The sequence below is a fragment of the Dysidea avara genome, chromosome 8 (genome assembly GCF_963678975.1).
Source record: "Dysidea avara chromosome 8, odDysAvar1.4, whole genome shotgun sequence".
Classification (NCBI taxonomy): Eukaryota; Metazoa; Porifera; class Demospongiae; order Dictyoceratida; family Dysideidae; genus Dysidea; species Dysidea avara.
Window position 1 is genome coordinate 6,212,630 of NC_089279.1, and position 15,133 is coordinate 6,227,762.

At 39.3% G+C, this 15,133-nt stretch overlaps 3 protein-coding genes across 7 annotated transcripts; 1 reads left to right on the top strand and 2 right to left on the bottom strand.

Annotated features, from left to right (window-relative positions):
- The first annotated feature begins 67 nt into the window (after window positions 1–67).
- LOC136262865 (uncharacterized) lies at window positions 68–13,687 on the top strand. Of its 5 annotated transcripts, XR_010704350.1 has the most exons (5): window positions 68–311; window positions 379–636; window positions 682–789; window positions 7,718–8,000; window positions 8,050–8,943. XR_010704350.1 is itself a non-coding variant. In XM_066057291.1 (3 exons), exons 1-3 carry the CDS (start codon window positions 69–71, stop codon window positions 709–711), a joined length of 531 nt encoding a protein of 176 aa, XP_065913363.1. In that variant the 5' UTR covers window position 68; the 3' UTR covers window positions 712–2,698. The 5 variants fall into 5 exon arrangements, 1 of the variants encoding a protein (XP_065913363.1); XM_066057291.1 differs by lacking the exons at window positions 7,718–8,000; window positions 8,050–8,943 and having other exon boundaries at window positions 682–2,698; XR_010704353.1 differs by lacking the exons at window positions 68–311; window positions 379–636; window positions 682–789; window positions 7,718–8,000; window positions 8,050–8,943 and adding exons at window positions 2,871–3,288; window positions 13,137–13,278; window positions 13,333–13,687.
- LOC136264711 (ATP-dependent DNA helicase RecQ-like) lies at window positions 1,237–1,845 on the bottom strand. The gene is made up of 3 exons (XM_066059488.1): window positions 1,666–1,845; window positions 1,316–1,589; window positions 1,237–1,274 (listed from the first exon to the last, which is right to left on the bottom strand). Exons 1-3 carry the CDS (start codon window positions 1,843–1,845, stop codon window positions 1,237–1,239), a joined length of 492 nt encoding a protein of 163 aa, XP_065915560.1.
- LOC136262859 (uncharacterized) lies at window positions 8,892–11,863 on the bottom strand. Its single transcript, XM_066057285.1, has 5 exons — window positions 11,778–11,863; window positions 10,851–11,727; window positions 10,452–10,554; window positions 10,128–10,398; window positions 8,892–10,081 (listed from the first exon to the last, which is right to left on the bottom strand). The coding sequence occupies exon 2, from the start codon at window positions 11,707–11,709 to the stop codon at window positions 11,017–11,019; it is 693 nt and encodes a 230-aa protein (XP_065913357.1). The 5' UTR covers window positions 11,710–11,727; window positions 11,778–11,863; the 3' UTR covers window positions 8,892–10,081; window positions 10,128–10,398; window positions 10,452–10,554; window positions 10,851–11,016.
- Window positions 13,688–15,133: the final 1,446 nt, after the last annotated feature.

Genomic DNA, 15,133 nt, shown 5'->3' on the forward strand with positions numbered 1-15,133 from the left:
GATCACGTTTATGCTTTGATTTTCGCAAGAAACCTGAAAAACACGGTAGTAGGTGCTGCATGCCTACGATGCCTCACGTGCGAGCTCACGTGAATAAGCACGTGGTGACGCAGATGATGAAAGCGCTAGTGTTAGACAGCGGGGCACTGATCAAAGGAGGTGGTAGGGGAGAGTATGAACGAAGTGCTGATAAAGTGTATGCAGTGAAAGAAACCGTGGAAAAGATTAAGGGCTCAACTACGCGCCAGCGCCTACAAGTGCTACCTTACCAGTTAGAACTGGGGGAACCATCACACAAGCCATACAACATGGTTAGTGGGGTGGTTTGGTGTTAAATATTAAGCTGTGTTATGTAGTGTCATCGTTTGCACCCCCCAGTTGTGTTATCATCACCCCTTGGCTGTTACATCATCGTCTCCCCCTGTGGTATTAGAATTTCTGTCATCACCTGATCAGCCAGATAATGAGGAGTCACCCTTACCTGATGAAACAGAAGATGATTGGATAACTCCTGCTAATGTACACATAGCATGTGAGCAGATGGTAGTCTCACCCCAGACCCGGATAGGGTCTGGTGACACGCAATACAAACACTTGGCTGAACTACAAACCCATACAACATACTTATTGCATCAGGTATTACGCTTTTCCCGCGTTGTTTGTTATCACGTGATCTCATAGTCGTCCGCAGACTGGGCTAGACTGTACTAGTCTCAATGCCTTGGCTGCGGCAAAACTACACTAAAGAAGCGTCGAAGAGTGCTGACTAAAAGTGGTGATGGTGAAAAGGTACAAGTTTCCGGTATAACCTTTATAGCCCGTACTATAAAAACTTTTAGTGCAAATGTCCAACATCTTCTGTACTAGCTGTACCCCAGAAATGTGTTGTAATGATAATAACAATAGGTCTTGTTGATATTGAGGCGATATTATGGCATGCTGTTGTCGGAGCAAAATCTGAGGTTAGAAATTCCTAGAACTTCCTAGTAGTTTAAAGCCTAAATAATAGCTATATTCGTGATAACTCTATACACATGATTACAATTCAATGTACATACGCACATGAATACATTTCAGTGTTCATATTGAAACAATTGCAATTGTTTGAGTAACTCAAGGCATTTTGCGCATCTACATTCAAATGCACAGATGTCACAACAATTACACTTCAGTCCATAAGTCTTGTAGCTAGAGAAACCGGAATACAAAGAGTCTCTTCTGCAATTTGTGAGATTTTCACAGTAACTCTTCATGCTGTGATCGCAGAATCGTATCTGTTCTTTAATAATCAATAACTGACAGTGGGAGCTCTCACCATTTCTTCCTGACCGTCCTGTCTGCTGAATATATGTTTCCACATCATTTGGGGGCCCATAATGGATTACTCTGTTCACACCAATACAATCTACACCCATTCCAAAGGCAGCTGTGCAGATGATTACCCTTAAACAGGAGCTTGCATCTGTGCACTGTGCTAGCACAGAACTTTTAGTGTATTCCTCTGTGTCTTTTGTGTAAACATTCACTAAACGATATTGTGGTAATGAGTAATGGGCTCCAATTGGTTCCATAAATTCACTTCCTAATTCCTGCAGGAACAGGTCATACAGATTGCCACATTCAACTTGACACTGGCGAAAAATTATAGTACAAGCAAATTCTAGCCTCCTTGCTTTCAGATGCATCACTAATGATGTAAAAGTCTCTCAATCCTTTTACCTTCCTAACACCAAAGAACAAATTCTGCTTGTCTGGACAGCCCTCCACAAGGATGGGACTGTACATTCTGACATCACATGCAATGTCTCTTATTGTGGCATCTGAAGCAGTAGCTGTCAACGCCATCATGTTAACATTCTGTGGTATAAACTACGGATCTCTGACAAATAGGAGTACTCTGTGCAGAACTCTACCCCTGCATACATAAGAAGAAATAACAATCACAATGTAAACTTCAGCATGAAATATTTCTTATTAGGTATTTAGGAGTGTGTGATTTATTTGTATTGCTAATTCATTTACCTACCAATTTCTCACACTTCTGGACTAATAAAAACTAACTGGTATTCTCCATCAAAGATTTTTTGCCTGGTCAGTTCATCTGAACTTTTGCCGACTCTCACACTTCTATTCCCTCTTGATGAAAATGAGCTCACTTGATCTTCCATCAAAGCAATTAAAGGAGATACAATAACAGCAATAGACTTCTTTCTCCGACAAACTAAAGGCAAACAAGCATATTATTATTATTATTGTTACTGAGCAGACGGCACAGCTGATATGCTCAGGAAAAAAAAAGCAGTCAAAATAAATTTAGCTACGTAGTTACAAAGATTACAGTTATTGAGTTCCATACAATGTTTGCAGTTCCACTGAAAAAGAGTCAATATTGTTGCTCTCAATGATGGAAGATGGTAAGTTGTTCCAATCCTTAATTGATCTGGAGAAAAAGCTCTGTTGGTATGAATAGGTGGATGAGTTTGGTAGAATAAAACGATGTGGGTGATATAGTCTGGCCACAGACTCTTTCCATATCCAGTAGGAAGAACAACAAAAACATCTCATCCCTGTAGGAACTCCAATATTGCTTGCATTTGCTCCGTTTTCAGTCTCGAATAACCAAGTTCAACAGCAATTTTGTCCACAATTTCCCTAAGTCGCTCATCACACAAAGATATTGCCATTCTCATACGCGTGAATATTAGGCCACTCCAATTGGTAATTATGTTTCTGGTCCACCGCCCGCATCCTTATTTACAGAAAGTGAAATTTCAGAAATACATGGGGAATATGCCCGCATCAGATTTTTGAAAAAGCTGGATTTCAGAAACAAATATTGGGCTGCTACAAACATACTAAATCTAACTGCTTACGTGTCACTATATGTCTTTTGTCAGTGAAAACCTGCAAGAAATGAGCATAGTGCTTAGTACGGATCGATATACTCTAATAAAACAGTCAGAAAATCACAAAAATACTCTAATTGAGCAGTCACTTCATTATTGCTTTGTTGCTGAATTCCGCCCGCCCGCATCTAAAACTAAACTTCAGATGACCAGAAACATAAAAACAAATTGGAGTGGCCTTATGTATTGTGACATTAAAATACGATCTCGATTCTGATTGGTGACCGACGATTTGTTCAGTCGTAGCCAAGTGTTTGTCAGGTATTGCGTGTCACCAGACCCTATCCGAGCCTGGGGCGAGACTAAGCAGATGGGTGGAGCTATAACTGCAGCTTCTGAGGGCGTGGCTGTAGGCTGCATCACCACTGACTACTCCATGCAGGTAACTATGTACATGTGTAATTGTATCATACAGTATGTACAGTAGTACTGTATAGTAGGGACTACAGGTGGGGGTGTATGACAACAGGTGCGCATCAAATCCTATGGACAAAGAAGCACACAACTCTGTACACTACAAACATTATGAATGGTCCAAATTCAAACATGATGTTTTGTGTTAGTGATGTATATTATTGGTTGCATCACTCTTGTAGGAACAGCATGAGGCGACAACTAATAATCACGTCATCATACGTGGTACGCCAATATATTCGTGCAGTGCTATTAATTATACCTACTGTTACAAGTGTGTGTGAGTGCAAGTATTCTGTAGTTCAGTGTCCTACAACTCTAACACGTGACAAGGATACACAGAAATTGACAGAAAGGGCCACTACTCCATTATCTTGTGTGTAAGGAAGGCCATCAAGTCGAAAGGAAAGCTTGGAATAGTCAACAGAGTAACTACTGAATGTAGAAGGGCTGTCCTGCTATACCTGTCCTACCATTCTTCTGTTGTGCCATTCATCTTTGTTGAGTTTGCTGTGCTAGTAACATGACAGTACTCGAACATGCATCTCCGCAGAATGTCCTAATAAGGAACCTTGTTCAGGGTTTATTTTAGGGGGGGGTAGATTTTTTTGGAAACTGAATGTCCCCCTTGCCCACTCTTGAAATTTAAGGATGCCATTTGAATAAAAGTACCTCGAAATCCAATCTTTTGATAACTATTTTCAAAAAAATTTGCAACAGTCCATTATTTGGCTAATAAGTTACTTCTACGTTTTAGTTTCAATACATATGTTTAAAGTCGTACAATTGTCAAGTTTTCTCTCTTACACAGCAGTGTTAATATTAATTAAAGATTCAATCTTTTGATAAGTAGTTTAGATAATTTTCCTGGGTATTCCCCCAGACCCCCTTAGCTAGAACATGCTGGTGCACTTTGCACACTGATGAGAAACCCTCAACTACCCCTGACTGCATCAACCTATCCAGGTTACTAAATGTGACCATCTCAGCAAAAACCCGACTTGTTTGCACAAGCATGTATATTGAGAAAATTGAATTTTTTTTTAAATTGTAAAATTATACATGCTACAAAGAAAAATATGCAACTTTTATTGGACCATTTCTCAAAGAGAGAAGACTCAAATCAATTAAAGCTATACATCAACTTATTCGCCTGCTCATGGAGAGTTAGAAATCTCTGTTTCGTGTCTGTAGCCTTAACGGTATGCCTGTCACGTGCATTTGTTTATGATGTGTTAAATGTAAGCAAGATTGTTGTCATTTCTTCAAAAAAACTGCCTGAATACCCATCTGCATAAGTGACTACAGGGCTAAAGCTATACCTTGGTGGATTTGCTAATCCATGGTGAATATTTTAAGCCATTGTAAATTAATTCAAACCGAAGTTATGGCTGTGAATGTAAGCGCCTGTGGTTTATTTTTGGTATAGTCGCTGTACCAATCGATTATCTTGTTCTTCCTACTGTCTAGTGCTACAATTTCAAAACTACTCACCCACAGAAGGCTGAAACTTTGGTAATCCATTCCTTGGATACTGCAGATAATGCTGAAAAATTTAAAGAAAATTTGGAAGTTGTATAAACAAGTCAGGTTTTTCTGAGATGGTCAAAAATAGTTTATTTATCCTTGCTACCACTTAGCTCCCCCCCCCCACTTTACCACAAATGCCCCTTCTTTCCTACATTGCTGTCTATGGAGTTACATGCTCCTTTATTCGGTGTCCATATGATTTGATGTGCTAATTGCACTCCTGATAACAGTAAATGTTACAAAATACTGACCAGATGCCAGCCTCAAAATACCCTTGGTAGTATTGGTCAAGGCAATTCCAATAAATTTTTTTAGTGAAAATCTCTACTGAATAGCTGTAAGCTCCACTTCTTTTGTACTTTAATTCATAATTACACATTAACATGCACACACACACACACACACACACACACACACACACACACACACACACACACACACACACACACACACACACACACACACACACACACACATGCATTCACACAATTTTACTGCTATGTTCTGCTTGTTAGAATGTGGTACTTCAAATGGGACTACATGTACTGTCATTGGATAGATTATTGATCAGACAAATACACTGCTACAAATGTACTGCTATTCAGTATATCCCTTGTTATGAGAAGTGTACATACTGGCTTGCTTCAAATTTATTCAATGTGCAGTAAAAGGGAACGGCAGATGAAAGGTATCACCTCCACAAACCACCAAGCCACATGTAGATGTTTGGAATAGATTAATATGTGAGACTGAGCCTTCTGAAATGTAATCTGAAAGAGAATAGTCTACTTCATTTTCCTAACCCAAAGGGTAAACAGCTGGATCCTTAGAACAACACGGCCAAATACAACTAGTGCGGACATGCGACAGACAATTATGTGTTTTACAGGAGCCAAGAAAATGCCGTTTTTACCCATCACCCATAGCTCAATTGCAATAGTGCTTGAATTAAGATCAACCGGGTTTGTCTTTCTGAGCAAAATTTGTACAGCCTGTATGTGAGGAATGAAGGTTGCATAGAGCCTGTAGTAAACTTCCAAACAGGTAGACTTTGGTTTAAGACAGTTAATACGTGCCAGTTAAAAAGACAGGTGAAGCGACATTATGATAATCTTTTCCCAATAACAGGCCGTTATTTAGAAAATGACTCGAGAGGGGGCAAAATAAGGTTTTATGAGAGTAAGGGGGGGCAATGGTACATCTCAGACTTTCATGTAAGCTTTTGCTAAATTTTAGGGTGGCAAGTGCTCCTGTTCTCTAAGTGGAGCCTTGTACTGGCTGTATGTAGGGGTGTAAAACAACCAAATAACAATGTGGCTGGCCTCCTAGGCTACTGGGTGTAACGAATTCCATCAAGTTGAAAGGGGAGCATGTACACCTTCATTAGTTACATTACAACACATTGCTAGCGTTTTAGTGACACAGGACAAAGTATATATATACGTATTGGGTTTATTTCTTTGTGTTGAACATTGCCTGCAGTGCGTGTTTCCATTTACAAATTTCCCTGTCTGCAATGCAGAAAGGTTGAACATCTCCCAACTTTGCAGTGGTTCTGGCACAGTTGTTGCGATGCCAGCAAGTTATTATCATTTATCCCCCATTAAGACCCTGGTAATCACAGGAAATGCACAGGCTGTTTGCAGTTACAGGGGCTGTATATAGAAACCAGTTTCCAACCAACCGAAAGTGATGGTTACCTAATTTGATAATGGGATTTATTTCACCCACGTTGTGGCATTGAAATATTTGCACCTTCAGTTAACAATGTGACATAATTATTGGTAACTTCCTGTGTACAATGATGCATGTCACTGAGGTACCGTATAGCTCCAAACTTTTGGGGACAAAAACTTTCGTGATTTTTGTGATGGCTACTGCAATCATGGATTTTTTTCACAAAAATAATCTGCTTGAGCTGATTACATCACATAATTCATTCTTCATCACTGCACGTAATAGTCTACATGAATCGAAGGCGCCAAACTAGACCAAAGCGAATATGAGTTTGTACAAGTTCTTCAAGCGTGAATCACCCCTTCCTAACCCAAATGGTCCTCTGTCAAAATGGGTTCCACCATCAACTATTAAGGCTGCGAACAATAGTGTATCAGTTGTGTTTTCAACAGCAACTGGTAGTAGCATGCTGGATGGAAGGAAATGAAGACTGTACAGCAAATGGCTGTTAGGAACGGACAAGGCTACAATTGCCAACTACGCTGTATCTCACAGAACTGCTGCAGCGATAAGGCATTTTAATTAATTAATTAACCCCTTCACCGCTGCATTTCTGGGAGACTCCAATCAGAGTGTTTTAAACTAGCATATCTCACAAACCATACAACATAATAGTCTCGCGTGGCCAGACCACTATTTCAGCGCAGGGGCTTATCGATTAGAGATTGTAAGCGTCCGCGCTGAAAGGGTCTGGTCCAGTTTGTATAGGCAAGTCGTCTTCAGCACCTTCGTCAACACTTGGAGTGCTGATCATGGGTACATCATCTGACATTTACAATTATCCAATAACTTGTCCCATGCGCTTGTATTTGAAAGCGTAATAATGGCGGATAGTGTGCACGAGGCCGTGACAGATTCTCCGGTGATGGAACAAGTAACAGAACTGGCAGAAAAATCTATCAATGAGGCGATTACGCGGGCTTTAGAAGCAATGCCACTTAATCCACTGAAGCCTAAACAGCTGGAAGCAGTCCATACTTTTATGTCTGGAAGAGACACGTTTGTGTCACTCCCAACTGGTTACGGAAAATCTGTTATCTATGCTATTCTTCCACTTGCAATTAATTATTTTTTGGGCATGTATGCAGCAAATTTTTATAGTTGACTTACCATTATTCTGTGTCCAACAGGAAGATCTGGTAGCCTTGCTGTTGTTGTTAGCCCCTTAACCTCACTTATGATGGACCAGAGACAGAGATTCACACCTACGGGGATATCAGTTGAGTTTGTTGGAGAGGTTCAGACAGATAATGATGCATGTACCAAAGTCGTGAATGGTGAGGTCCAGCTAGTATATATCAGCCCAGAAAGTATGTTGAATATCAAGTGATACTGGCACATGTTTTAAAGCGACTCATACCAAAAAAGAATGATAGCATTTGTAGTGGATGAGGCACACTGTGTAAAGATGTGGTAAGTTTCATCTTATTAATTGAATGCTATTCTATTCTGTGACTTCCAGGGGTGATAACTTCCGTGTAGCCTTTGCGAAGCTAGGAACACTACGCAGTATTTTACCAAATAGTGTCAATGTGATGGCTTTGACAGCTACTGCAACTCAAGAAATTTTGAAATGCGTTGAAAATCGTCTTGACTTGAAGGATGTAGTACTTATTGGGATACACTCAGGAAGGCCTAACATTAAGTTCATTGTCAAACCATCAATTGACGTAAACGATCTGGCTGCCATAGTTTCTGCTGAACTTGTTGAGTTATAAACCAATACACCAAAAACAGTTCTGTTTTGCAGATCACACTTGCAGTGTGTTAAACTGTTGTTTGAATTGAAGAAACTCTTGAAAGACAAAATTACTGAACCACCCGGCATGCCAGTAATAAATATTCACTACGGGCTCATTGATAATTTCACATTAGGATCAAAGACAGAGGCGAGAGAGCTAATCCTGTAAAAGGGATACCAGTCTCAGGTTGATCATAGCAACCAATGCATTTGGACTAGGGGTCGATTGTGCCGACATTACCAGAATCATACACTGGGGATCACCTAATACACTGGAAGAATTAGCACAAGAAACAGGGAGGGCTGGTAGAGATGGATCTCATTCAGAAGCTATTTTATACAAGAAGTCCGGTAAACATACTTCAAGAGCAATGAAAACGTATGTCGGGAATGTTTCAGTCTGTCAGAGAAAATTATTATTTCAAGGTTTCCTTTTTGGCTCAGACAATAGTTGCTCAATTACTGCTTGCCGTTGTTGTGATCTATGTGTTCCACTTTGTAATTGCCATAATTGTACTATGTAGTGCACGTTTGTACAATCATGTAATTTTACTTTTAAAGTATTAAAATCAAAATTTCATGGAAAAAAATTACACAGTATGTACATAGTTTAGATAGCAGAGAAAGTCTTTGCATGTATTAGCAGGAGGCACTCCTGGTATTAGTGTATGTGCATATTTGCATTGATGATTTTTTCTTTTACCCACTCAGTAATTTTATCCCAATTGACATCCAGAAGCAACGGCTGTTGCTTGTAGCTACTGTAGTTCTGTGCATTGTCATCACAGCATGTCCTTTCATTCTTTAACAGACGTACAATAGCATCCAAGTCTTTTTTAAACAATGGAATGTGTGATAGTCCTTATTGGCTGATATAGACAGCTCCTTTTCAAACTGGGAGTAAACGTGGCTTACTTAATCAAGTGATTTGGCCACCCTCTGAATAGCACTTGGGTAAATATTTGAGCCAGCACTTCTTATGCATCTTATTAGCTGCTTATTAAAATGCTCCATATGCAGATCACATGGAACGTTGTGACCAGGTTTGCCATGAGTGTTGATCATCCTACTCCACTTTAGTTCACACAATTTACGGGGTGAGTGACTGCAAAGTCAAATTGAACGTTTCTTTGGCATAGTTGTGGTGGTTTTCTAATTTAAAAACCAACAACAAAAACTTCCAATATAACAATATTCGAGTACCGTCCCCTTCTTTAACGGCATCGTGAAAACCATGCCACAACAACCCAAGTGTGAACAGGTCAATAGTATACAAATTAGCAGTTGACAGGGACGGTATGTCACCAGACCCACCAACTGTCACAGAGCCAGGGTCTGTTGTGGAACTAATAACTGTTGTAGACATGGAAGCAGAAGCTGGTACGGTAACAAGATTCATAATGGATGCTGTGGAGGTTGTGGAACCAGGAACTGTTGTGGAATCATCATCTGTGGAGGGAGAATTAGCTGTTGCAGGACCAGGAACTGTTTCATTACTTGTTAATAAAGTTATTTTGACCCACTTTGACACAATTGCCTTAGCCATTTCTACACAGGATTGACTCTGGGAATTGATGGTTTTGGCTGCAGTAATGACATATCCACTGAGTACTACTACTAAAAAATCTTCAAAAGCCTTCATGTTCTTTGAAGGATCTGCTCCAACTGACAGCCGATTTAACAAATTTCTTAGTTGGTACAACGTTCCTTTGTCACAAGATGAATTTGTTGAGTATAGTCTGTCCCAGATCACCTGGAGTCAACGAGATAATATCAACAAATACGCAATAGTTACTAACCTTAACTAGGGTCATTCTTGCGTGCCAATCTGCTATTGCAGGAACAAAACCTTCTAATCTATCGATCGATAGATTATGAAAAGATTGCAACACCATAGCACCCCTGGTTCTCTCTACTGTCATCTGGCCTCCATAAAACAACAATGGCACTAGTCTAGGTATCCTGAATTTTCATTGGAAGAATTGTTGCCTTCCACTGACTCAAGCTGCCCGCTATATGGCACATGTCTCCTAGGTTTGCCTTATTCTTTAAAATGACACTGAGAGGAACCTAAATAATTTAATAGTGATAATTATTTTATTGTGTTCAGTGTGTGACCATACCACATTGGACATCCGAGACATTTCTTCACAGTGCTCTGAGAGTATATGCCAAGTTACCATGTCAACCTGATCTTTGTATTTTGGCATGTGTCTCACAAGAATCCTGCAAAGATATAATATACATCACCTACATCAGAAGTACACACTAAACTTATACTATCAACCAATGCAACAGTTCTAGATAACTTGGCATATCCAAGAAATAACCCAAATGTTACAGTGGGTTATTTCTTGGGTATTTTTATTTTTTATGAAGAAAAATTTCTGATAAATGGCAAGATTTTCCCACTCAAAATTTTATGAAGAAAATTTCTGATTAATGTCCCACTCAAAAAAATTTGCTATGTGGTATAAATTCTTTGCAACATTTATGTTCTGCAAAGGGCTAATAATATGTACCTTGACGTTAGGATTTCAAAATCACACATCAAATATCAAGATCTGCTTGGGTTGGTAAGAAACTCTCAACAGATAGAACAGCTGAAGGCTTGGCATCAGATAATGAAGAAACATCAACACGGTTCTTAGCTGCGTATGAGTGAAAATAATGCAATGACTTGGTCTGTCAACCTTGCCTTTGGTAACTTGGTCGAAAGTACTTATCTATATTATCACCAATTATTGTAAAGCCAAGTGGACCACTTTCACTGTTAGTATCATGGGATGGCTGCAAGGTCGAACGTGGTGAAGAGACAACATTTAATGGTCTTTGTAGCATGTCGTCATCTGTTGATGCGTTGCTTCTCAATGGCTGATTTGGACAAATTGAGTCAGTACAATTACAGTATGTGTTGCTATTGTCCATTAGCAGACAATCAACACTGCTGACTGACACTAGGGAAGGACTCTCTGCAGTAGTGTCGACATTGCTGGCTGACACTGGGGAAGGATTCTGACCTTGCAGTGTGGCGGTGTCCATTACAATGTAATCAGAATCACTGGCTGACACTAGAGAAGGATTCTGAGCTTGTACCATGGCGGTGTCCATTACAATGCAATCAACATCACTGGCTGACACTAGGGAAGGACTCTCCGCAGTAGTGTCGACATTGCTGGCTGATGTTAGGTAGGGGTTCTGGACTTGAACCATGGGTATTTCACCCTTAGTTGGTATAGTAGTTGTAACCTCCTCTTCCTCTTCCTCACCATCAGAAAAGAAAGACACATCACTAGGGGCACCAATGCTTTCTGTGTCACTGCCACCACCATCACCATCATGACACAACTCAGCAATCTCGTCCATCCAATCAAATTGCATACCAACATTCTCAGTTTCCTATAAAAATTGATCAGTAATCATATTATGTAAATTTTTAATTATGTAACCTTAAACACTTTCTTTCATCTCATTTGCCCATTCTTTTACTGGTACATCATACTTCCCAGTGAGTTGAACAATGATCTCATAAGTGGAAGATGGTGACATCTTCCACTTATGAGATCATTAGTGGAAGTGGAAGAGAGTGGCTGAAAGTACCGGTACATCTATGGTAAAATTTAAACACAGTGTAAATCGATAAGCACAGAATACCAGGTTTACATCCCACGTTACTCGCTACAATCCAGTGATTACCACGATCATGTATGACCTGCACCTGCTCTTTCAGGATAATGGATGATTTCTTTGACTGCAGCAGTGTCAATTGCAGTCCCCTCAAATAAGGAAACTGTGCTTTTATAATTCCACAAGCTTTGTTGACAGGGATGTCAGACAACATTTCTCCATTTAGGATACTTGTCTCTAGGTCTGTTTCTAAAGTTTCAATCTCATCAGCTAGTCTTAGTCTTTTCTTCTCTGGTGAGTTGTGGAGTCAGTGACAATAATGCTTGATGCAAGAACTGCTTCCTGGTTTTGTATATTTGGATTGGGCCTGGGAATTGCTGCTGAGCTAGTTGTACCATCTTGTAGTAGTGTATTCTCACCACAAAATGATCCAGTAGCTTTTGCAGCTTTTCCAGCTCTTCTTTATGACCTTCAAATCACAGGTCACAAGGTACTCCATTCCACCTTGGGGTAAATCATTGCTGTATCATTGGTGGCCAGTAATCCTACAACAAATAGATCCACCTCACCAAATCAAGAGGGAGCACAATGTAGATATTTTCCTAGGAAGATGTCCAACTACAATAGCAGATTTAACTACGGATACTACGTAACGACCACGCTCATTATCTGTTTAGCGCAAACATGCCAGCTCTTTGCCAATGTATGCTTCCCATATAGCATTGTAAATATGGTATCCTCTCACCATTGCTGGACGAGTAAAAGAAGAACGCTCTGCTGAACCATCACACATTCTCACTCAACTGAATTAGCTGTGCACGTGCCTCTTGATCTCATGATCGTTTACAATTCACAAAATTTATTGATCACAAAAAATTTATCACGAAAGTTTGCATTTCGTGAAATCAGATTGAAATCACAAAAGTTTTTTACCTCGAAAATTTGAAGCTATACGTATAAGACGACAATTTATACTAAGTGTATTTCCTCCTCACATTAGAGGATTCCAACACTATTCAGTACACTTTACCTGATGCTCTAACAGATACCAAACAAGTACATTCATTTGATTAGTTATAGCTGACTGATGACATCTCAGCTCATCTCCTACTAACCCACTTCCTTATTTGTGGTGTTTGTGTGTACATAACGTATTAACCTTTTGTTGTGTAGGCCTGTAGGGTCACTTGTGTTGCTTCAAGCAAGTTCTGTCCTAACTGTGGAAATGCTGCATTGATTAGAGTGAAGGCTGTTACTGATGATCAAGGACACACTCATTACTCACCTCTCAGTATGAAGCAATTCTCTAGGAGAGGATTAAAGGTGATAATTGTATTCAGTGATGGCTCACGTTTTATATTTAAATACTTCACATAGTATTCACTACCAAAGCCGAAGGGTGGTTGCCATGCTAACAACCCTATAACATGCCCGGACCAAAAGTTATCCAATCAGAGAGCATCGAACAGGGAAGAAAAATAGACATATTTAGTCCAGAGTTTGTAGCACGTAGTTCACCATTTACCGTTCGGTTATTACAAGCAGAGGTGCTGTGGGGGGGCTTTAATAAGAGACATGTTGATAGTAGGAACAACCCAAGAGAAAAGGAAAACGAAAGTGACAGACTGTTATGTTTTTTAAGTAACACAATTCAATGTATATTTCTGTCAGTATTATTATTATTATTATACACATTCATAATGATACAAAATCGCACACACAAAAAATAATATAAAGACGAGGCTTTGCTAATGAGGTGGTTAGCTACCCCTAAGGCACTGCCCAATACAAACCTTACAAAATTGTCACCTGTGAGAGACCCAATGACATACATATTGTCTACCTTGGAAACAGCAAACGTGTAAGTGTCAACAGACAAGGGATTCTTTGTAGGGTGAATTAACTTTGTAGGGGTACATGCAGGAATTTTGAAAAGGGATTTCCACTACAGCTAAGTGACATATATTAGTTTATATTCCTGAGTGCTTTATTAGAGTATCTCAATCTTTTCACCAAAGTCGTAATTCAGAAGAATGCCACAAGAGTTGAGGAACTACCATCTAGAGGGAAACTGGCGAATTTGGCAATTCACTACAAATTCGCCAAAGTTTTAACCCACCAATTACTCATAGCACCTGAGTTTGCATCTTTATAACTATAAATTGAGCTTGAATTTGCCAAAATTTATTTCGTCAAATGCAATTTAGCTTGCTATTCACCAAAGTTTACCTCCACCAAAATTTCCCTCTATACGGTATAAGATTAAAGTTTGAAATGTGTGCTGTTTCATGACAGGTTCCACATTCTGGAAATTTGAAGTTTCAATTTCTTAATGTTCAAAGTAGTGTGTATAATCCAAAGAGATTTCCTGTAAATCCCTGGGTCCGCCTCTGGAAGGGGGTTTCAGTAGGGACCTGCCTATTATGCTGGCATAATTATGAGCATAATAGGTGCCTGAAAGCATTGAACATAATGCTAGCATAATAGGAAGAATATCTGAGCAATACTAAAATCCTTGCCGATGGTCAAAATACATTTCACAGAAAAAGAACGATATACTCTAATAGAACAGTCAATAACTCTAATAGAACAATAAGGCAGATGACTGTTGTATTAGAGTATATTGATCTTTTCTGTCGCATGCATTTTGAAGAACAAAGATGTGCTTCAGCCACTTATTTTGTGCCCATAACTGCAAATTTATTAGCAAAACATGGGAAATGAGGCATAAAGCTTGAACATAATTTGAGCATAATTGGTAAAATTTTTGAGCAGTGCAGCATAGCATAATAAGTAAAATTTTGAGCATAATAGATGGGTCCCTAGATTTCAGGAGAAATGAAATTAAGATCAGCATGGCCACCAATCATGACAAGTACTATGGAACATTCTAATGTGACTGTCTTGTCAGTGTTGCCATTTTAACACTTGAGCAAGACAGGCAGTGATGATTGATTTAGAAATTTCCAATCTAATTCCCAGTCACTAATGGTATTAGAGAACTCAATTGCACTGGAATGGAAATCTCTAGCTACATATTTACTGGACAATTCAGAATTTAACTCAGAGATGGAGCCTGGTCCATCATTATTACCATAACGGCAGCTAAATGGACAATATTGTTGTTTATTAGCTAGTTCAGTAGCTGTTTTTGATTGCCATATCATTAATTTTAATA